General features: G+C 32.0%; 1 protein-coding gene across 1 annotated transcript in view; it reads left to right on the top strand.

The window, feature by feature from the left end:
- LOC127717245 (solute carrier family 28 member 3-like) overlaps nt 1-25,653 on the top strand; it is a 64,671-nt gene that overhangs the window by 27,490 nt on the left and 11,528 nt on the right. Inside the window, exons 3-7 of the mRNA XM_052222990.1 lie at nt 4,328-4,481; nt 7,680-7,871; nt 10,591-10,752; nt 14,990-15,115; nt 20,918-21,048. Coding sequence (XP_052078950.1) covers nt 4,328-4,481; nt 7,680-7,871; nt 10,591-10,752; nt 14,990-15,115; nt 20,918-21,048 — 765 coding nt within the window. The remainder of the gene's footprint in view (nt 1-4,327; nt 4,482-7,679; nt 7,872-10,590; nt 10,753-14,989; nt 15,116-20,917; nt 21,049-25,653) is intronic.

Here is a 25,653-nt window from a genome sequence, read left to right as displayed (position 1 = left end):
GTCAGTTTGATTCTTTACAAAGTAGGATTTATCCCTCCCCAAGACAAGATACTTGTATCTACGTTCGCCATTCTTTTTAATGAAACAAAGTTATACCAACTCTTTCAATTTGTCTTTTTAGTTTGGAATGGGGAATACTTGTGTAAAGTGTAGAAAAGTCAAATGTTTTAATACTATTGCAAGATGAGAGAGTCTTAGATTGTATGTACTCTAAAAGATCTTTGGAATTTTTTAGTATCCACATCTGATTCACGCCACCTCTAGAATAGGCAGTTTCACAATAACTTTGGAGCCCAGCTTTGATTGCTGATAAAATAGATGTTAATAATTTAGAAAGAGGTTTCGTGGAGCACTTGGAAGACCCAGCAATATATAAAAGAACTAGTGCAAATTGATTGATTTATTGTGATAAAGATATGTTACATTTGTCTAGCCAATCCGATAACATCTTATTGCAGTTATTGCTTCTAAAATGATTTATTTAAAGGTAAATTGATTATTACTTAAGATTGGTACATGATAAAGCCATTAGGTCTTTTGTAAAATGTTGGTTGACATATGACCTTTAAAAGTATGAACCGGAAGTGACCTTGAGTGAACCAGAAGTAGTCATGTTTGCACTTATTTCATGGATAAGTACCTAGAAACAATATATTATTTAAATGGGCATACATAAACTTACATTTGAGACCGGAAGTGACATTCTTTAACCGGAAGTAAAAAAATATCTCCCCTATTACAGGCATAAGTATATAAAACTATATATTTTCGGGATCACTGTGAATAAAGCTATCAAATTAGACCGGAAGTGACATTTTCTAAACTTGAAGCTGACAATTTTGTATCTTTTAACAGTCAAAAATATATATAAACCATATATTTTTGGAATAAGTGTAAATACAGCTATCATATGAGACAGGAAATGACATTTTCTAAACCGGAAGTTGGTTTTATTTTAAACAAAACCCAAACCCTAACCTTGACCCTAAAAGTAGAAACAATATATATTTATTGAATTAGTATGACGAAACCTATGATCCGACGCCAAAAGAAACTTTGATTAAACCACAAGTAGTTTCTTATCAATTATTTAGAAAATTGATGTGGAAAGACCTTCAATTGTTCTCTGAATAATTGGTTTTTAATTATTATTGTTATTATTATTATTTTTTTTTCTTCCACGAAACCATTTTCTTGCGGTATAAAGTTGTTTTGCAAGATGTCCCTTAGATATTTTTGATATTATATCGAACAGTTAATGCGCTTCTAAAACTCATCATGTTAAGCCAAAGACTTTTTTTATTGTAAGAGTTATCTCCCCAAATAATATTTTTCTTGTAAGTGTATCTCCTCCGTAACCAAAAAAGATAACGACAAAATTCTTTTTCATATTTGTTCATTACATCTTAAGGAATTTTTGGCTGATTTGGATCGAAGCGATTCGGTTGCAATCTTATAGGAGTTATCTACCTTTACCAAATAATTTTGTCGTTATGTTATTGTAACTCAAAAACCGTAAGTCGTATTAACCTAGAATCCTTTTGAGGTCCTTGGGTCCTAACTTATAAAATGAGGTCAAGGTCAAAGGTCAAGGTCATGTTCTGAATTTGTCTTTTACTTGTTTTTGCATTTTGTCTAATACTTTTAAAGTTATATGTAAAAGAACTAATACAAACTGTTTGCTTTATTGTGATGAAGATATGATACATTTGGTCCGAAACAATCGAAGGACAACGTATAGGAGTTATTGCCCCATAAATGTTTTATTTTAAGGTAAATTGATTATTACCTCAGATTGGTACACGATAAAAACCATAAGGTCTTTTGGAAAATGTTGGGTGACATATGACCTTGAAAAATGTCAACCGGAAGTGACATTGCCTGAATCGGAAGTAAGCATTTTTGCACTTATTTCATGAAAAAGTACCTGAATCCATATATTTTTTTAAATGGGCATACATAATCCTATCATTTGAGACCTAGAGTGACATTCTATAACCGGAAGTAGCAAATTATATTCCTTATTACAGGCATAGGTATAAGCAATCTATATATTTTTGGAATCAGTGCGGATAAAGCTATCATATGAGACCAGAAGTGACATTTTCTAAACCGGAAGTAGCCAATTTTCTCCCTTTTTACAGGCAAAAGTATATATAAACAATATATTTTTGGAATCAGTGTAAATACAGCTATCATATGAGACCGGAAGAGACATTTTCTTAAACAGAAGTTGGCAATTAACTCCCTTATTTCAGGCAAAAGTATATATAAACCATATATTCATTGAATCAGTATGAAGAAACCTATGATTGGACACCAAAAATAACTTTGAGTAAACCGGAAGTAGCTTCTTATTAACATTTAATAAAATTGATGTGGAAAGACCTTCAATTGTTCTCTGAACAATTGGTTTTAAATTTTTCATTTGAATTTATTGCACACCGTTAAACGCAAATAATGAATTCGAGAATATTTTGCCATTACTTAAAGCCAACACCACAAATCAAACTAGATAAACAGTATATAAAAGTATGGATGAATCATTTACTGTTGATTCGACATTTGATTAACATTTTGGAAGTTAAAATTGATCTTGAATCTTAAAAATTATCTTGGAAAATATATTTAATTGTGGAACATTTTTTGTTTGTTTTGTAGAAAGATGAATATTCACTGTCCAACAATAACCAAGAACAGGAAGGATGCTCCAAATCAGTTAAAGCTAGTGGTCATCCAGTCGTTATCATGCAAAATTTTGTAGCAGAGTTCTGGAAGAAACACAAATCTTTGATCAAATCTATTATTTTCTTTATCCTTTTTTGTCTGTACTGTTGGTATTTGGTGACAGCTATGCTACACGAATTTGGAACAGAATCAGCCTACCGTCTTCTTGTTGGGTCAATTATCACAATGCTGTTCATTTTATTAAAAAAAGTGCTGTCGAAATATCCAGTTAACTTCAAATGTTTTAAACATAGCGCTTGGAAGCGTATTTCCCCGTGGTAAGATAAATTACATACGATATGTTTCAGTTAAAACAACGTTCAGATTTGATCAAATTTTCAAAACTGATGCAATCACGTGCACAGAAAAGACCAGAACTAATGCGTCTTATCTTTATTAAGAAACAAGCCAAGAATATAAGAAATCGTTACAAAAGTCTATTGTTAATATTTAAGGAATATATATATCTAATGGTATTTAAAGCGGAAGGTTTGGCTAGCCATTAAACCAGGTTCAACCCACCATGTTTTCTTAAAATGTCCTGTACCAAGTCAGGATTATGGCAGTTGTTATCAAATAGTTCGTTTCTATGTATATTGGCGTTTGTTTTTGTTACACTTCAGTGTTCCTCTTGTTCCTTTGTTTTCCTCTAATAGTTGATGTGTTTCCCTCGGTTTTAGTTTGTAACCCGGATTTGTTTTCTCTCAATCGATTTATGACTTTTGAACACCGGTATACTACTGTTGCCTTTATTAATGCACAATTTGGCATGATTTTGGGATGATGTCTAAACTGTAGTCTACTGTCATAGTGTTAACAATCTTTATTTTTGATATTCACATGTCACAATTGTTAAAACAAATACATCCCCATTTTATAGTATTCTTATGAATTACCCCAAAAAATTGAATACTGATAATAATGTTTCCATAATAAAAAAAAACATAGAAACAATCACAAACATTTCCTTAAAACCCAGATAATTATAACCAAATGAAAATTCTACTAATGATTCAAGGTCAACTTACCCCTATCTTGAGCTCCTGTCTTTGATCCAAGACCGATTTTCCATTTTTTGACGATATGATTCATTTTGTTGTATAGCCTAATTTGAATGTTCGTTCTTTTTATGACGAAAACGAGAATACAATGTCATATCCATGAAAATCCAAATGAGTTAGCAAAACATGACTTAGTCAGCTGTACTTTCAATTTCCATATTGAAAGACATTGCATTTTCGGTACAGCAAAAGTAGTAATTAACATTTCCGGAAACAATCGTGCTAACGTAAGTAAGGAATAGTGCTACCTTTATGTTTAGTAAAATGACAGGACAAGCATGTCCATTGAATTCCTCAAAGTACATATCAATTAAAACGTCAATATAGAAATGAAAAAATGTGGAATGATTGACAATGAGACAACATTCCACCAGAGGCCAAATGATATTTAAGTTAACAACTATATTTCACGATATGTCCTACAACATTGAGCAAATCCCATACAGCAAGCTTATTGGCAATAGAGTGTAGCTGTTTCTTAAATCTTTTTTTCTTTTCTTTTGTTTTGTTTTCTTAGAGTATATTTTTTCCTTCAACAGGGTCAAGAAAACAGTCATTGCAGGAATGATTATTTTTTCTGTATCCTACATTATCATTGAAATCGGCCTTACAGCACCAAAAAATTTGATTTCAATTGTTGGCATTGTAGTAATGGTGATTGGGGCGTATGGTTTTTCTAGATATCCGTCTGAAGTAAGTACTGAAACATTAATCTTCACAGGCATAGTATAAATGATATATTTATATGTAAAACAAATTTTCAATTCTGAAACTCCTATATATATGTTCGCCTTTATTCGACAATTACATTTCTGATGATGCCTAAAATACTGGGACACCTTTTGAACTTAAAACAATTAAGACTTAAACTGTTAAAGGATTGTTTTCAAAGTGTACGTCACGATTTTTGAAATTCCGTCCGAACATCAGCCTTAATGTAAAACAAACTCCCAAACATTTGAAAACAAAATTAAGCAATTTTGAGATAAAACCTGTTATACACGAAAAAAAGGTGTTTTCAAACATATTTCAGGTCAAACATTTATTTCTGATCATCCACAATTCAATTGTGTCATTAAAACGACCTTCTGCAAATACTGATCATTTTGTTTTTTATATTTGGATAACACATCAATTATTGTCAATATCAGGCAGACCATTATTTTATTAAGTACAAGAAAGGATATTCATAGTTTGAAAAGAAATATTCAAGCTAATTACAGTAAAATTATGTTTTTGAAGTAGGACTTCGAAGTCATGTCAAAATGCCAACAGTTGATAAAATCATCAACATGCATTTGAAAGCACTTGGTTCTCATTTGCATGATATCAACAAACAAAAAGCAATGCACATGTTTTTTTTTATTTAACATGTTAAGAAATGCAATATCGTTCAATAGTCGAATGAAAACTGTTTTCTCCTTAACGTTTTAAACCACAAAGGCATGTTTTTGTGTCAAAATAAATAAATAGATAATACATAATAAAAAAAAACTCATCATAAATTAACACTACAATTAAAATCTTGTAAGTCATTTTGTAAGGACATTATCGATGGTTGTTTTTATCAAATATAACAGAAGATTAGTTTTTATAGTAGAAAATATAATTAGAATCGGCCGTCCAAAACAAATACTTCAAGTCTACATAACGACCTATGACCCTTTATGAAACCCCGTGCGAAATAATTCCATAGGAAAGACATGTTATAAAAAGTAAAATAACAAAAATACCGAACTCCAAGGAAAATTCAAATAAGAAAGTACTTTATAAAATGGCAAAATCAAAAGCCCAAACACATCTAACGAATGGAAAACAGCTAGTACATAAATCTGTAGCTTTTTGTCTCACACGTCGATGACAACATGCGTTTGATCGAATGTACTCAAATGTTGTGTGTTTCCAAAAACAGTTGTTTCAAAAAGAAATGGAGAGTTCAACTGTGTATTTGTCTGGACCAATTCTTCTCTGACAATTAGCCGGAGGGTACCCAAATTGTACCTTTTTTTCGCAGTTTTTTAACCACGTTTATTTGTGAAACAGACAAAGGTTTCAATTCTGTGTTTATTTTGTAGATGTATCTTATTTACTATGCAATTCTACAAATTTCATTTTGAATTCATACTTAATCATAGAAAAATCGGATTGTTTTAGAACAATTTGTCCATACCATGTTTAGTATCAATTTTGTAAGAAATGGATGCCTGTGACGTATTTCAATTTAATGATTAAAGTGACACATTTGAGTATTACAGCATAATTGATGGCACAATTATGACACAGGCCTGTTCATAAAAAGTCTAATCACATAATTGATTTTTTCTGAACTAATCAAATTAGATAGAATATACAAAATATTTATGTTTAGCAATATTGTATGGTATTATATATCGCTAACAGTGATATTATAATTTAAGTAGCTGCTCATTTTTTTTTTGATATAAAGAAGAAATAAATGATAAAGTTGTCTCATAACCACATTCCTTTTTTTATATTAGTTACCAAGTATTATGATTATGTCTAAAGCTAATTATTGAAACCAAAAAAAAAAAATTTCTCATATCATCTGTCAGTTTATCCCATGCAATTGTCGACGCATTTTTCACATCATCTTCCCATCCATTGCTCATCCACTTTCTGCATTTGTTTGCCGAAAACTTCAATATTCTGACCCATAATTGCTATGTATAATATTTTCATCGTATTAGTTTTCAAGAACTACTAATTAAGACTTTATGATATTTGTATAAATCTTCATATGAGCATACGTTACCTTGTGATGTGTTTTATATCCATCGCTTATCAACTTCCTGTTTACAAAAATACTAATATATTGAGACAAACAATTGCCATATATACAGTTTTTATCGCAGATTTCTCTGGACTTCAAAGATGACTTTTCGTCTTTAATCCTAATTGACAAAGATCGCAAGCTTTCCGTCGGTCAATGATTTTATCCGGTTACTCAGGCTGCCTCCACCATTAAGCTTGTTCACTATGTTATAACCATTGTAATTGAAAGTCAGGTTAAACATTAATACAAAAATAAACTAACGCATAAGAGCTTCATATAATGTGGCATCAATCTACATATGAACACGGTTTACCATCTATACTTTACAATAGAATGATTCAATTTTATTTATGAGCATATATCTATTTTAAGGATGTTACTAGTATATCAATACATTGTTGACTCATCAACGTTTAGCCCGCGTATTTTCTTAGTCATAATATTTGATCTATGATGAGTTTACATAGTTAATAAGTTCATAAATCAATGTGTTCTATTGCAGGAAGACGATATGCAACATATGATTCAAAGCTAGTGTTTCTTTACAACGTTTGTGTGGTATTTTTAACATTGCCATATAAGCGGGATGTTTGATTAGCCAAACAACCAGGTTCAACCCACTATTTGTTCTTAAAATGTCCTGTACCAAGTCAGGAATATGGCAGTTGTTATCAAATAGTCCGTTTCTCTGTATGTTTGCGTTTGTATTTGTTGCAGTTCAGTGTTTCTGTTGTTGCATTGTTTTCCTCTTATGCTCATAGTTGATATGATTGTCTCGGTTTTAGTTTGCAGCCTGGGTTTGTTTTCGTTTAATCTATTGATGACTTTTGAACAGCGGTATACTACTGTCGCCTTTATTATACCCCACGCAACGAGTTGCGGAGGGTATAATGTTTTTGACCCGTCCGTCCGTCAGTCCGTCAGTCCGTCAGTCCGTCAGTCATGTTTCTTGTCATCGCAACTCCTCTCAAACCACACAACAGAATTTCACGAAACTAAGGTTCTTTAATTTGTATTTAAAAGTAAGTCATATGTTTTGGTTTTATTTGATATTTCGATATATAAGATGAAATTGATCATTTATTTAATTGTTTTAGGTTAAATGGAAACCAGTCTTGAATGGAATGTTTCTGCAATTTGTATTAGGAATAATTATTTTAAGATGGGACATTGGATACCAAATCACTTCTTGGTTAGGTGACAGATTTATAGAGTTCCTAGGACATTCAAATAATGGAGCAATTTTCGTATTTGGAGAAGCATATGAAAAACATCCATTTGCAATGAAGGTAACTTATTGATCAAATTTTTTTTTAATATCAAAACAAAGCTTTTGTTAAGGAATGTTATTAAAAATATAACAAATCTCTCACATTTAGATGATGAGTTGGAACGGACTTCAGTAAGCTTTATATACTACATGTATGTCGGAAAAATTTATTGAGTGAATATTTTAAATGAAACATAAACTTTAGCCCTATTGTGTTGCGTGGATAATATTTTCAATGACTATGTTTGAAATCTCCAAGTCTATAATCTTTCATTCAAGAGTAAGAAAAACATGTTTTCAACGTTATTTCGAGATTGTTATATTTGACTATGGAAATTAGATAACTTAGAAAAATCAGGTATCTTCTATCCATTCTGCAATTTCTTAAGAATCATTGCGAACAATTCAATCAGATGTGGATGATAAAGAGAAAAATCTATTTTCTACAAATAATTCAAATTATAATTTCGACGCTGTTGGTGGACTTGGTTTAGTTCTGATTCAATCTTTAGTATCATTACGATTGAGATGATGATGATGATGATGAATATTATAAGTGTTAGTTTTTTTTTATACAAAAGTGACATTATTATGGTAAAACACTTGGTATTATTTTACATTATTTCATTTGGATAATCTAATTGAATTACTCAAAGGCCGTTTTGTAGGCCTAAAGTAAATGCAGGTAAAACAGAAACCATATAGGTTAAAAACCTAACTAAAAACATTTGGAGGAGCCCATAAGTAAATTAAGGCGACAGAATAGGAAGGTTAACGATATCAAAATATCATCAATCGATTAAAAAGAGACAAATCAAGGTAAAAAACAAACAGCAAGAGAATCGCATGAGCTCTAAAAGGAGCGAGACCGTTTGTGTCAACGGTGTGGCGTCTACTGCTATAAATGAACCATCCACCATGCGAATTCACACTCAAAATGGCACTATTGGGAAAAGAACACAATCAGTACAATTACAGATCAGACCACTGAAACGGTATCCAAAGATCTAAGACTCTGTAAAGATGCCGCTAGTGAGTTTATCGTATGTTACCTCGATTTCAGTCGTTGTTCCATATAACTTGGTTCAACCAGTGTATGAGTAAGGAGCACACTCCTGTTAATAAACTCCGTATAGTGTAAACATGTACGAGCGTAACGTATTAACCGAGGATTGTAAACGGCACACGATGGAACAGAGATTATGCATCTGCTGATAGATGAGGAGTTTGAAATTGTCATGTTTGTCATAGGTTTTAGTTTAAATTCGTTCAGGGGTGTTAATATCGAGGAAAAGATCAAGATATGGAGCAGTAATTTTGTGCAAGTCATTTTGGTCCTTGTCCGGCATAATTAACCATCTTACTAGAAGTAGTTTAACATATCTAGGATTCCCATTTAGAACAAGACATTCATTTGTGTTATCTTTTAATTAGTTTTCATCTTGAAATGGTATACAATATGTGGCACGAGATATTTCCTTACCCAATGTTTAGATTTACGACCACATTTTGTTAATGTTCAACAGATAAAAAACTGACTAATTTTTATAATGTCTTCTGTGATATAATAGACATTTATGCTTGTGAGTAATAAAATAATACGTTTTTTAGAAATGAAATTGTGAAGTTATATCATGTGCGAAATGCACAACGAAATAAGTGTGTTCTCCGGTCAGGTGTAATTTGTGGAACATCTGGGCTCATCTCGGTCTTAGATGGGAATTTCGTTGTTCAAACGTTTCTTCTCTCTCTACTCTGAAAATTACAGTCTGCCAGCAGGCACGATATCGACTCTGCTTTTATTTTACCTTTAACTCCAATCTTCTATTACATGAATATCAATCGATGATGATAACAAGGAATACTGATTCCCAATACCGATTTTACAAGATATACATCAATATTAAAAGAAAATCTAGCCATTACTGATTTATTCTTTTTTACCCAATTTTGATATAAATTTTTCAAGAAATTAAAATATCATTGCATGGTTTTTAATTATAGAAAAAATATACATAAATTATTTAAGTTGCATAAAAAATACCGAATAGGTTTTGACGCAATCTGGAATGATGCCTGGTTTTTTTTCGGAAATAGCATATTGATCATGCGGAGGAGAAATGTGTATATGGTTTACACTAGCTTTGTTATTAAAATTTTTTTGAAAAACGAAATGTGTTGTAATCGCATTCATTCTCTATCAATAAATTACATAATGGGTAATTTTGAATCTTAAATCGTGTAATATTCAATGTGAAATGGTTTGTAGCGTATAACGGAATAGTGTATGGTTGAAATGGAATATGATGTTAGTGGAAAGTTAACATGACCCAATATCCGAAACAACCACAATGACAATTATCATACTAGAAAATGAGACTAAGAAACAGTTATCTGATAGTAAATCTGCTTGTATGGGTATCATATTAAATTTCGATTAATCTATAAGCATCTTAAACGCGATAAAAATAATGGGCAACTAGAAAGATATTAAAAAAGAGGGACGAAAGATACCAGAGGGACAGTCAAACTCATAGATCGAAAACAAACCGACAAGCCATGGCCAAAATAAAAAGATAAACAGACAAACAATAGTACAGTTGACACAACATAGAAAACCAAAGACTAAGCAACACGAATATTAAAGCATTAAAGAACATACAATCAACAACCATTTACTCCTTTAAGATTTTTTTCTCAATATGAATGACACCGATCTCAAAACTTTTTTATTTTAGGTTTTGCCAGTTATTATATTTGTTAGCAGTATGACCTCTATATTGTACTACCTAGGAGTGATGCAGTTTATTCTACGACACATCGCTACGTTTTTGTCGATCTCTCTTGGTACATCCCCAACTGAGTCGTTGAGTGCAGCAGCTAGTATATTCCTTGGACCGGTAATCTGCTGTTATTTAAGTTAATTATTCGACAATATTATCGGATTAACCTATTATGACTGTAAGATTATTGCTGACCGCGTTGTTAAACATAAACAAAACATTGCATACTGACAAAATCGCCTGTTATAAACTGATTTCCACTTAAAATGAAATTAAACCACTCATTTATAAACAGTGAGAAAACACATTGTCAAAATCGAACAAATATAAAAATAAGAAGATGTGGTATGATTGCTATTGAGACAACTCTCCACAAGAGACCAAATGACACAGGAATTATAACTTTAGGTCACCGTACGAGCAAAACCCATACAGCATAGTCAGGTATAAATGGCCCCAAAATAACAAATGTAAAACAATTCAAACAAGAAAACTAACGGCCTAATTTATGTACAAAATAATGAACGAAAAAAATATGTTACACAGCATCAAACGACAACCACTGAATTACTGGCTCCTGACTTGGGACAGGCACATACAAAATGTAACGTACTTAAGCTAGTCTGTTGGTGTAAAATCCTCCCCCTAACCTGGGACGGTGTTGCAACGGCACAATACAAGAACAAACTATGTAAAACAATAAACGAAAACCAAACAAAAACAAGTGAGAAACTGCAATAAACGACAACCACTCAATTACATGCTTCTGACTTGGGAAAGGCATATACAGAACGTGGCGGGGTTAAACTCTTTTCAAGGCGCCAATCCCTCTCCTAACCTTGGGTAGTGGTGTAACAGTACAACATAAGAAGAACAAACTATGAAAATCAGTTGAAAAAGGCTTAACTCACCCGATTTATACAAATAGAAATACATCTAACAAAAACACAGAGCACACAGTGGACGTGGCAGGGTACTTATACATTCCCATAACTAAAAGACACTACGTACAGATCTGAGAGTACTCGCAGATATTGACAGCTAGTTCAAAGCCCCCCCCCCCCCCCCAAAAAAAAAACAAAAAAACAAAACAAAACAAAAAAATAATAAAAAAATCTTGAATCTAAGACTACAATATCAATCAGTACACATCCAACATCCAATGGATTTAGTGTAAAGACTTCATTAACAGTCAGAGAAAAACATGACCTTGTGCAATGCCAAGATACAGGTATCGACAGATTGTAGAGCCATGAATGTGCATATGTATATACAAATAATGTTTTAATTTGATTTTAATTTACTGATAACAAAATCAATAATAACAATGTTCAAAGATCTAATTACAATGTTGAATTTATAACCTTTAAGAATAAGTTTATTCAAAAGATCGATAAGTTTAACCGGATAGTTTCAAAATTTCTGGGCTCGGTAAACAAAATCTCCGTACAATAAGGATGTGCTATCCCGTTTGAAATAAGTTTTCTACAGGTGCAACCAAACTTCAAAACCAAATCTTTATATCCATGTTAGCATTTAAAGGTTTTAATAATTTGTGGTAACGAAATCCCTGACTTAATAATTTACCAGTAATACATAGATTACGTTCATTAAATCCAAAACATAACAACAGACACGGGCATAGCGAACGAGTTGTGATATATAAACACCGTAAGATGGTGCCAAAGGAGCATCACCGTCCAAAAAAGGAAAATTAACAATAAGGAATACAAAAATTGTCCCTTCTGTCGTAAATGTTAGTCTAGAGTTTCCTGTGTAAATCTGAAAAATCTTAATTTGGAAAGGGCAGTTATTACCATGTATATTTGATTTATTTAAGGTTGATTTAAAGGGGCATTGGTTGTCAATTTCATGTTCATCGATTTGACTCAAATTCTCAAATGTGATTTAAAACGTGCTAAAACGTATATTCTAATAACAAAAAGACTTTATTAAATGATAAACAATGCATGGGCTCGATAATATGTATCAGCATTTCGTGTGTATTTGAGTCTAGATGACATCTAATTAACCGTCGAGATGACCTCCGAAGACTGCCAACCGTCCGATGTAAACATAATTATAAATATAAATAGATATCCAACACGTGCAAGATTTTTCTAGATCTGCTTGATTTAATGTTATAGGTTAAAAATATGTGAATCATCGTTTTTACCTGTGTAAGAATGTTTTCACAGGTAAATTTCTAAAAATAGAATATAAAATTTGGATTAAGTTTGTAATGGTGTTATTTTTTGTATTTTCTAATCATCACAATAATATTAAATTGTACTTGTGTTTGTAATGGTGTTATTATTTGTATTCTAACCATAGTTTTTCTTCTAAATCAAAACTGTGTATAAACAAAATAAATCATATGCATATAGTTGCTTTAAACTAAAAATCATATAAATGAAAAAGCTGATTAATTATCTTAACTTTTACATACATATAGAAAATAAAGATTAAATAACTATAATATAAGGCAAGATCAAGTAAGAACAAACAGTAAACACACTTGAAAACAAACAACATAAAACCAAAACACTGTAGACAAACCACTAGTAACACGACTATACTGACAAATAAGACACATGCAAAATGTACCGAAAATACAGAATTCAAACCACAAACGATAAGACAATATCTAACAGACTTACAAAAGAAACATCAGAACTAAATACACGAATGTTGGATGTATAAATACCGAAAGACGTCATATAGCAATGCAAATTCACACTCGGCAAAGCAGTCATATTCGGAAATATAGGAGTACAAAAACAAATCGGCCAGTAAGGATGCACAACTAGTACCCATTGGAATACTGACTGTCTGTTGAAATATCAATCCTCCAAACTCAACAAATATATTATCGATCAAAATGTTCTTCTCCTTTTTATTCAGATTTAGATATTTAAAAAGGGCAGAAATAATTTTTGTTTGGTTTGAAATACAACACGGAAATTTATTCCCACTCGAATTTGTTAACTTTAAACAACAAAATGCATGTAATACTGAACATATTATTCTTATTACTTTATAAGTGGTATACACATACTTATTGAAATCCAATATTTGGATGAAAATTTGTAAAGTTTTGTTAAAGAATTGATGATTTTAGTTTTTATAAACATAAGGAGATGTGGTATGAGACAAATATCCTCAAATTTTCAAATGAAAATGATGTAAGCAATTTTGGGCAACCGTACGGCCTTCAACAATGAGAAATACCCATACCGTATAGTCGGCTATAAAAGACCCCGACATATAAATATGAAACAATTCAATTGGAAAACTAACGGCCTAATTTATAATAAAAAAATTTACGAAAAAGAAATATGACAGACATGAACAAAAACCAACCATTAAACTCCAGGCTCCTGACTCGGGACAGGCACACTAAGCATGTGGCGGTGTTAAACCTGTTTGTGAGCGTTGAATCCTTTGTTCATATTATAGGATTAACTTCTTGTATAGTTTGTGAACTAACGTTAAAGACAATTATATTATCAATAAAAAGTACCACAGTTTTTTCTTCTATTGTTATTTATTCTCATCATTCTGGAGCTAGGCGAAAACGATGGGAAAGAGCTGTGGGGTAGGGGCTTGGTTTATAGTTACATTTTACAACGACTTCAACCTCGTACAAACGACAGAAATGTCATCGACATTTTAATGAAATGTATGCAGTTTTCGCTGTTGTTCATATATTGGTTGATATAATACGTAAAACACTGGGAAAAAAATTCGGGTAATCAAATTGACCACAGAATGACGATTACAAATTATAAACAGACTGAGTAAAGTTTGAATAGGCATTTTATTTGTTATTTTATGAATAGTTATTGTGGTTTGCAGTCTTTCTTCAAGAATAAGGCAATCTGCGTCTCATTACGTTTGTAGTGCTCACTTGTTACGTTGTCTAATTTCACTATTTCTTTCTTAATTCTTTTGATTCTTATTGTAAATTTTCTTGACGACAGTAATGCAGATTTGAGGGTGCCTATTTTGCCCTTCGGTTTTATCAATTGACTCTGGAATTCACTGTTGTTCTTGTTGTAATGCTAAACCATATTGTCAGATACTCAATACTATTGCAAAAACAAAATGAATAGAGAAACTTCAAAAATGTTTACAAATGACTGTCAACGAATTATAATCTAATCTATAAACGGATTTCGTTTCTTTGTTACTGAACATAAATGGACTCATTATGATAGTTTAGACATATTTTATTGTTCAAAATGACAAATGGATTAGACACAAGATTTACAACTTAGTAACGTCTTTTCATTATGATGCCTTTGAAATAAAATTTCTGTTATTAAGAAATACTATATTGCAACTTTTCTAGACGGAGGCACCATTGTTAATCAAGCCATATATTGAAAGTCTAACAATGTCTGAGCTATTCGCCGTTTGTACAGGGGGATTTGCTACCATTGCAGGAGGCGTGATGGCTGCCTACATTATTTTTGGGGTGAGTATGTTCTTAAAATATCAACAAAGTTGCAAACATTATACATGGTTTTAATGTCATGTAGCTTGCAAATAAGAATAAAGCTTTATAAATATTTTGTGTCTGAAACACTTTTCTGATTCCGTCAACATCCAGTTGGCTAGGATCCAAAAAAAAAAATGAAAGCAGTATAACTACTTCATTACGTAAGGAGCTTCTCAAGAAATAGTAATAAAAGTATAGGCAAAACCATATAATGTCAATTATGCCTAAGGGAGTTTAAATCTTGTTTCGTATTATTTCATCAATCATCGGAAAGTTTGTTAAAGATATGTTTTGAATAATGTCATAACCGAAGAACTACTGAGCCGATGATGAGCTAGCTGAAAAGCATTTCACCAGCAGCCACATTGACGCATAGCTTGAAAATGAAAATGACTCTTTACAAATTGTATGCAGTCCGTAGCGCTTTTCTGTATCTACCTTCATTATGATCGCTTTTAAACAAAACGAAGTATGAGAGCCAGGTATGTATAACTATAAAATACCTATGCAGCTTATGAACAGAGGGGTTATATCAAGTCAATCTACCTGAGAAAGTTGTAACCCTTGTTCACCAGCAGCGGTATTGACGCATATCTTGAAAACGAAAATCACTCTATGCAAATTGTATGCAGTCCGTACCTTTTTTTTGTATCTATCTTCATTAAGATGTCTTAAAAACAAAACGAAATATGAGAGCCAGGTATGTATAGCTATCAAATTCGCAAGCAGCTTATGACCAGAGGCGTTATATAAAGTCAATCTACCTGAGAAAGTTGTAACCCTAGTTTCTAATGACTTCTGTATCAAAGGATACATAAAGAAAGGCAAAGTTCCCAATCACTGACTACCGATCGCTAGTTGGTGATTTCTGTAGGGACAAGAAGTCTACAAGCAGCGCCATCGATCAAATGCCTTAAAAAAAACCTTTAACTTTATTCCCAAACTTTAAGAGTAACAGACTTTCGTTTATGTGTATTGTCCGGCTGGAAACATTGTCAATCTATCAATTGTATCCTGTATTGCAACGTTAACATGTTAGAAAGTTGGCATCTATATGATATAGTATAATTACGGTCAGTAGTTGTAAGTTTATGTCGATAGACAAACAAAACTTACGGTATGAGTTTTGCTCAATGTCGAAGGCCGTGCCTTAGCCTACAGTTGCGTACAACTTCTTCAATGAGAACTGGTTGCTAATTAACACAGTGGTGTTCATACGATATCTCCTTACTTTTATATTGTAAAAAAAATGTTTTTACCGTAGTGTTTTTTTTTTTATTCCCTCAATTTGCCAACTCTTTGATCTTAAGCAAAACGATCACCGAAGATTTGAAAATCTTTGTTAACTGGTACATATAGATAAGAACACGTTAGAATACTTTGCTAGAATTCACCCTTTTCTCATTATCTTTTATCTCCTCCAAGTATAAAATAATTCCCAAGTAACTGTTTATTTGAGATAAGACTTGACACATTTTACAGGACTGAGGTCTGTTGTTCAACTTGTCGTTAAACTAATCATATGATTAACTTTAACGAGTCGTTAAAAGTTAATCGCATGATTAGTAAATACAATGACTAAATTTTGTTGTTCAACTTATTTTAATCATTGTATTAGTTAATCACTATATTAACTTTTAATCATATGATTAATGTTCGGTAATATGCAAGTGTTTCCCACAATGCAATGTAAAACAGGGTCCATCACTTCCTTTTCTGCATTGAAATATAGACTTCTTCTTTTTAGCTTGTTTTTGGGTGCCAAATATGATTTAATATAATTTCTTTAAACATGTTAACATTTTAAATTAATCAAAACTGGATATTTTATTTGAAATGTGAAATGTACTGGAAATATAAATAATTTCAGTAAATGCAGAATGTAAAATGCATTCTATTTAATAACAAATGCGTTAGAGTACATTTTGCAATAATAAATATTTGCATGTTCATTTGTTTATTCACAAATCTTGTTTATATCTGAAATGATGGGATGAGCTTGTCGAGAAAAAAACAACATAGATTGATCTTCTATTTCTAAATTGCATTGAATGAGCAACTTGAAATTTTGTTTCTATAAAAAAAAGTTTCAATCGTTGTTCAAACTAGTTTTACGCTGCATGTGGCTGTTCCAACTCGGATACATTGTCAGTGTTTGTAATCGGTCCTCTCTTTAAAATGTTGGATGCATATACATGTATCCTAGCTTCATTTTACCGTCATGGCCATGATCTTCGTGGAATTTGATGTCACAGTTATAGCAAATAACTTGAAGTCTTTGTTAAATATATATACATATGATAATGATTCCTCCAAAAACCTGTTATTTCTGTTGTTTATTTAGTACAACTATCTACAGATACACGTTTTTTGTTTGTTTTATAAATGACGAAATCATCGTTAAGGTAAATCCGTGGAATTTTAAACTCTGTTGACGCGTTGGTGAAGGGTGCTTTCTTTCAAGGCCGCATTTCATCATGCATGGCATACCAAGTTAACATTTTAGATAATAATAACGGTTGGTGAAAATGAAAATTACAGAACTGTGACCGAAAACAAACATTAAAATTCATACGGCATTAAAAGACACCATGTGAAAATTTTAAATATTCAATTTTGTAATGTAATGTTTTTTTTTAAACTGAAATAACGGCTTGTTCGTTACATTTATTAACAATACTCTGAACAAATGTTATTTTTTGCAAATCAAAAACAATAATAAAAATCAATGAAAATATCCGACAGTATGATATATCTTGGGTATCAGATATTCACGGGTGCATACTAGTAAATATAAAAATAAGAAGATGTAGTATGACTGCCAATGAGACAACTCCCCAACGGAGACTAAATGATGTAGAAGTTTAGGAACAGTAGGCCACCGTACGGCCTTCAATAGCGAGCAAAACCCATATCATGCCAATAAATCCTTGCTCAAACCTCCTACGGCACCCATAAATAGTTAAATATTTGATTTCAACCAATTAATTTATGACCTGCATGTACTTGTCGCTTAAAACACGGCCATGTACCAAATGGTCAATATTAATCATCCGTGTAATTTGCCCTGCTGGATGTTTGAAAAATTTCAACGAAGGAAATTTCTCGGCATGCGAAGAATGAGCTATAAAAGGCATAGAAATGACAAATGTTAAACAATTCAAACTAGAAAACTAAAGTCCTTATAAGTGTACAAAACAATGAACGAAATATAATTATGATATATAGCAACAAACGACAACCACTGAATTACAGGTTCCTGACTTGGGACAGGCACATACAAAAAGATTATATACAAGTAGCAGATGTTTATTTGGTCCTTTTTTGTGGTCTCCTTTACAATTGGGCGAGATTATAGTACAAACGACCAACAAAGATGGCTGTTTACTATGAACTGAATAACTATATATATATATGGATTATGTTTATTATTCTATTTGTTTGGCAAAACATGCAGCTTCTTGTTTGAAATACATTCTCTAAATTGTTCTCCGTCATAAATATGCATGAAATATTTGCCACTAGACGTTCAGCAAACTACAATCAATAAATCATATATCCTCTAAAATCACAGTACTGTAATGACTTTAAACAATTAAAAATAAACTAATAAAATATTCCTTTAACCCTTGGAGCAGTTGTATATACGTCTCTTATTTATTCAACATGTTCAAATTTCAGAAACAAAAGAAAGAAAAAAAAAAATACGAATAATGAATATCAAACACATCGTGTTACTGCATGGGTTGTTTGTCTTATGCTGATGATGATGTATGGTTGTATAACTTCCTGCACGACAAATTAGACGCATATTTAGGACCAGAACATGCTAGTGCGTTATGAATATTAACTCTGCTTTGTACTAGACCGACTGGCTGAACCAGATTTTTAACGTGCTAATTCACAAGACAACAGTCCGTAGAAAGACATTTTACCCTCCTCAGACATATTATCTTCACTACGAGCCAACCAGTTTTTCCTTTTACCCATTAATGCCTCTTGATTAGCGGACTCATCAAATACCAATTTTAAAGTCTTTGGTTTGATCTTGCTGGGGTTTCAACCCACGACCTGCCGTACTCGAGACCACCGAGGCAGTGTTTATTTGTCTCATGACTTTTGTGCTGGGTGGAAAAATGCCTAGCAAAGAAACCCTGTGCGCCAAAATATGCATGTCATCTTAAAAGATGAATATTTAATATTCGCAAGTGAATTAAATCCGATGAGTGTGATTATTAGTGTTTTATATCTCAGCCTTAGAAAATAATGCTTTACATGTAAACTCAAATAAAAGTGTCTTTTTATTCTTGGCTGTATATTTATGCATATTTATTAAGTGGTTTTCTTACATGTTTTTCTCGCTTACTCCAAAATCTGTAGTGTTATTGTAATTTGTTGTAAATTTAAATCGTATACATTGTAGTTCGTGTTCACTAAAACACTAATCAATTGAATGATTAATAAATTTTAACGACTCGTTAGCATTAACAACAAGTTGAACAATAGACCCCTGATGAAATATTTCCACTTTTCAATCTTTGAATAAGGAAATATAATGACAGTCATTAGAAAAGAAATAATCGATAAGTCTAAAAAATGACATATATAGTAAACGTGACGACTTATTTGTTATTTTGGACTTTTAAGATAATGTTACGACGATCAAAATCACCGTTTAAAACTAAAATTCATTTACTACTGCTAAAAGCACATCTGTTTAATCATTTTTTAACAGAGGATTCTGTGTGATCACAATGAACTGTAATAATGCTGACATGACAATAGACTTATTAATGTTCTGAAAACAATCAATTGTGTATGTTATAGACATTGCCTTTCTTAAATCATTTTACGAAGTATATCACTGTCACTCATCGTTATGTTTGAAATATATCTTTTTGCTTTGAAAGTGGTTGCATTAATCAACTGTAGTTGTTTTATTCTAGATACAGTTGTTTATATATGATGTAATGAAAAAAGACCTTTGAGAGGTTGTGTTTGTTCTTAAATCATGTTTATGTTTTAATGAACAAAACATGTTTTTGTTCAGTGTATGTTCACTGGTGTTAATATGTCCTTTGATTGAGGTAAGCTATTTCAGTTGATATTTTATAGTGTGTCTTTCTATGTTGTGATGTTACACTTTTGTTTCAGAAAAAGGGTGAAGGTTTGGTACCATTAAAACGTTTAAACCCGCTGCATTTGTTTGCACCTGTCCTAAGTCAGGAATCTGATGTTCAGTAGTTGTCGTTTGTTGATGTGGTTCATAAGTGCTTCTCGTTTCTCGTTTTTTATATAGATTAGACCGTTGGTTTTCCCGTTTGAATGGTTTTACACTAGTAATTTTTGGGGCCCTTTATAGCTTACTGTTCGGTGTGAGCCAAGGCTCCGTGTTGAAGACCGTTCTGTGACCTATAATGGTTTACTTTTATAAATTTTGACTTGGATGGAGAGTTGTCTCATTGGCACTCATACCACATCTTCTTATATCTATTGATATCAGATACGTTTGATTCTCCAAACCTGGAAACTGGTATACTCTGGACTTGAAGTTAGCATTTTAATGATCCAAATTTATATATTGATTTGAAAATTTGCAAAGCTAATGACACAATTTTTCATCAGGCGGATCAAATTGGTAAAGCATTTTTGTTATCCGAAATATTTGTCGAATTTTGTAGTATTCGTTTTAAATTTGTTTTATAGTACAAATGTATTATTGATTTGCTTTTAAATATATATATCTTTATATAAAGCACTTGATTCTTGTTGCTGTAGGTACCTGCAAATCATTTATTAGCGGCTTCAGTGATGTCAGCACCAGCTGCTTTAGCCGTATCAAAACTCTTTTGGCCGGAAACAGAAAAAAGTAGGACCAGACGAAAAGACGTTTTTAACATGGAAAAAAGGTTATTAGAATAATATATGATTTATCTACATAATGCCAGAAAACAGAAATAGATATCACGTATTGGTGGAAATCTGTTTTTTAATCTCCAAAAAAAAAAAAAAAAAAAAAAAAAATGGTCGAACGTACTGAACTGTAAACCTTAAAAAGGAACTGTTTTTGTACATTAATACATATGATTCATGACAATTTTAGGGGGACATATGAAAAGAAAGTTTCAGAGAAATGAGAAATATAAAATGCTTTGTATTGTTATGAATATAAACATGTTAATCTAATTGCAATTCACTCGGAGATATATCTATGATAAGCTGAACCTTGTAAGCTCGAGACAAAACATTTTGGAATATACTGGAAAGCAAAAGACCTTGAAACAACCCAAAATGCATTAAAGTCGGATTAACTTATAAGACAGCATTCACTATAACAACCTGATTTCTTAACTAAAATTGTTACCAAAACAATATATACTTAACATGTACGCTATACCTATAGGGACGAAGAATTCACCAGAATCGTTTTTAATCATCGGTAGTGCTATAACTATGTCAGTATATATAGTACATACGAGTATCCATCAGCAGATACGCATAAAGTATGCAAAGCCTAAAATAATTGCGTTACGTTTCAGAGAAATATAAGTTGAAAAAGAAAGTAGCAATTTTCTACTCCTTTTCTAATAGAAAATATGTCACTTAAACATATAATATAATGATAATTGAAAAACAATATCAAAGATTAAAACCAACATTTGTTTTCGTAAAAAGAATAAATCATTCAGCAGAATTATATCAATATAGATTATTTGATAAAATATCTTCAGTCAAGGTCAAAAACCTGAAATTTTCTTGAACTCCCTAGTATTGTGGATACTAGTTTTGATATATAAAGACATTGTCATTGCATTGAAACGTTTTTTTTCTTATCAGACAGTTTATATTCAAATTTTAAATACTAGGTTTGCCTGAATATTTTAAATATTTCAAATTTGACTATTTAGAACAGAAACGTTTTCATAGCATGAGAAAACGGATTGGATATACTTATTTATTGATTTTTGACATAAAAGACAATCTCTGTCGTTCATTAAAAAAGACACAAAATTGTAATATTTCAATGAGTAATTGCCTCTTTCCGTACTGTCACGAAAAACAATGCAAACGAAAAGAAAATATTTGACATCAATATTAAATTTTGACCTCTGCAAATCTAAAATAAAGTGACTGAATATGAGAACAATTGCAATAGTTCGGGGAAAATATGAATTCGATCAGAAAAACATGTTTTCAAGACAAACAATTCAATAAAAGTAGATACACTTATAATAGATACCAGGTTTACTGGTTGGTACACCAGACGAGCGTTTCATCTAGAAAAGACTCATCAGTAACGCTCGAATCAAAAATGTTAAAATGGCCAAATAAAAAGACGATGTTGATTAGCAATGAGAACTCAAACTAATATCTCAGCCAGGATTTTTTAGGATGTTTTTTACACTATGCATCCGTATTGTGCGGAGAATACACGTCACCTGTATATAAAGCTTAACTTATATGTGTATTCAAATGCAATTACAAACATAACTAAACTTACTATGACGGGAAACGAGCTCAGATGTTCGTCGATGATTTATTCATTTCTACTTCCTTCAATCGGAGATGTAATGGAATATCTTCAAATCATATAGATAACAAAATTTATATTTAAGGTTGGCAAATACAAATAAACAATCCTTGGACAAAAATACATAACAGATTCTAAAGACAACAAACTATAACTTGTCCGAGGTTGGTCTGACGTATGACGGCCTTTTGTAGGGTAGGACTTGAACCGTGTGATGTCCATGCGCACACTATAAAGAAAACCCTAGCGTAGAGCTGCATGATTTCGTCGTGAAATGATATATTAAACAGGTCATTTTCAATTGGATAAATCATACATTACATGTATTAGATTCCTTATTATATTTTCTCCACAAATATAAACCTTTGATTCACTTACTTTGTCGAGAAGCACATGGATTATTTATGCGTTTTTATATAAGCATTATACGGACTTCTTTAACAGGGGTGCAGTCATGAAAACAAGTGGTTGACTCTTACGAAGTGTTTTAATTTCAACCCACAAAAGCCAATATAGCCGTCAAAGATCTTTAGATACTAGAATAGTGAATATACCAAATGATTTCTATTTTCTTTTATGCAATTTTGACTAAATGTCGATTCGAATGACGGTAGACGCATGCATAGCAGGAATCGCTTACCCTGTCACTCCGTATTGTTTGACCACTATGGAATATCTGTTTCACTGATGACGACGGATATGTTGCAATGGTCGTTACTACAATCCAATCCCCTTTTCCCCGAATGTGACCTACCGAATTATACTTATCACCGGATTTGTACTTACATGAGCAACCCGAGGGGTGCCAAATGTAGAAAAGGATCTTCTTACCCTTCCGGAGCACCTGAGATCACCCCCAGTTTTGATGGGATTCGTGTTGCTCAGTCTTTAGTTTTCTATGTTGTGTTTTGTGTACTGTTATTTTCTCCTATCTTTTCCTAGATTTAGATATTCCAGTATTTCACGGAAAACTCTACACAAAAATTTACAACTAAAGTGACAGTTTGTTCGTCTCGAATTGTTAATTTTCCTTTTTTGGACGGTGATATTCCATTGGCAACATCTTGCAGTGTTTATATATATATAAATATACGAGTTGTATATATATATATATATAAGTCTAAATTGAAAACAACGTTCAAACCTATGATTGCGTTGGATAAAACCGCAATTTTTATACGTGTGCATGCAAAACAAATTTCTTGTTAGAGGGGTCTAAATACAGCACAAACAACATTTTCCAAAATACCAAAAAAGTGAAAAAGTATATTTTAACAAAACGCATTTGACTAACAGGTCGAACAACAAATGTTCTTAAATCCTGCTGACTGCCATTGGCGATTGCCAAATAAACGGATCACAAGGTGTAATAAATGGATCTTAACTTTAAATTTAATACCAAACAGAAAACAATAAACATGCGGCGAAGATGGTATACCGCAAACAAAGGTGCAAATATTTTTTGTACACCATATCCGGATTTCGACAATTAATGTCTCTTCAGTGATGTTAGGAATCAAAACGGTTATTGGAAGGCCACATAATTTACCTCAATTTGGGATAGACTCTTGAATTTTGAGGAGTCAAAATAGGATGAACGGATCATATAAACCCGAAGGCATATATATATATATATATATATATATACAAGTCTAAATTAAAAACAGCGTTCAAACCTATGATTGCGTTGGATAAAAACCGCAATTTTTATACGTGTGCATGCAAAACAAATTTCTTGGTAGAGGGGTCTAAATACAGCACAAACAACATTTTCCAAAAGACCAAAAAAGTGAAAAAGTATATTTTAACAAATGCATTTGACTAACAGGTCGAACAATTGATGTCCTTAAATCCTGCTGACTGCCATCGGCGATTGCAAAATAAAATTGCGGTTTTTATCCAACGCAATCATAGGTATGAACGTTGTTTTCAATTTAGACTTGCTTATATTTTTTCGTTTGGGCTTGTATTATATTTGCCTTCGGGTTTATATCATCCGTGCATCCTATTTCTGCTCTTTCAAAATTCAAGAGTCTATCCTAAATTGAGGTAAATTATATGGCCTTCCAAATACCGTTTCGATTCCTAACATCATTGAAGAGACATTAATTGTCGAAATCCGGATATGGTATACAAAATTTTGCACCTCATGTTTGCGGTATACCATCTTTTCTGCAAGTTTTTTGTTTTCTGTTTGGTAATAAATTAATAATAAGATCCATTTTGTCACATCTTGTGATCCGTTTATTTGGCAATCGCCAATGGCAGCCAGCAGGTTTAAGAACATCAGTTGTTCGACCAGCTAGTCAAATGCGTTTTGTCAAAATATACTTTTTCACTTTTTTGGTCTTTTGGAAAATGTTGTGTGTGCTGTATTTAGACCCCTCTACCAAGAAATTAGTATTGCATGCACACGTATAAAAAATTGCGGTTTTTATCCAACGCAATCATAGGTTTGAACGTTGTTTTCAATTTAGACTTGTTTATATTATTTTGGTTGGGCTTGTATTATATTTGCCTTCGGGTTTATATCATCCGTTCATCCTATCTCGGCTCTTTCAAAATTCAAGAGTCTATCCTAAATTGAGGTAAATTATATAGCCTTCCAAATACCGTTTCGAAATATTTGTCAACACGATTTAATAACAACATCTTCGTATAATACCATCTTATTAGTATCGTTGTGCAAATCTCTAGACATATATATATATATATATATATATCACAACTCGTCCCTATGGACGTGTCTGTTGTAACGTACTGGATTTCAATAAACGTAATCTATGCATTACTGGTAAATTATTAAGTCATGGATTTCGTTAACAAAAATTACTTAAAACCTTCAATTAATTCTTCCTTAGACACAAATATTTGGTTTGGTTTGTTAAACGGGGTAGTACATCATAATTTGTACGGATATATTGTTTACCGAACTCCGAAATTTAGATATGATGCGGGTAAACAAATCGATCCTTTAAATGAA

This window comes from Mytilus californianus, unplaced genomic scaffold, assembly GCF_021869535.1.
Source record: "Mytilus californianus isolate M0D057914Y unplaced genomic scaffold, xbMytCali1.0.p SCAF_92, whole genome shotgun sequence".
NCBI lineage: Eukaryota > Metazoa > Mollusca > Bivalvia > Mytilida > Mytilidae > Mytilus > Mytilus californianus.
The sequence above is the reverse complement of the archived record's forward strand: the minus strand, read 5'-3'. Positions and strand labels throughout refer to the sequence as shown.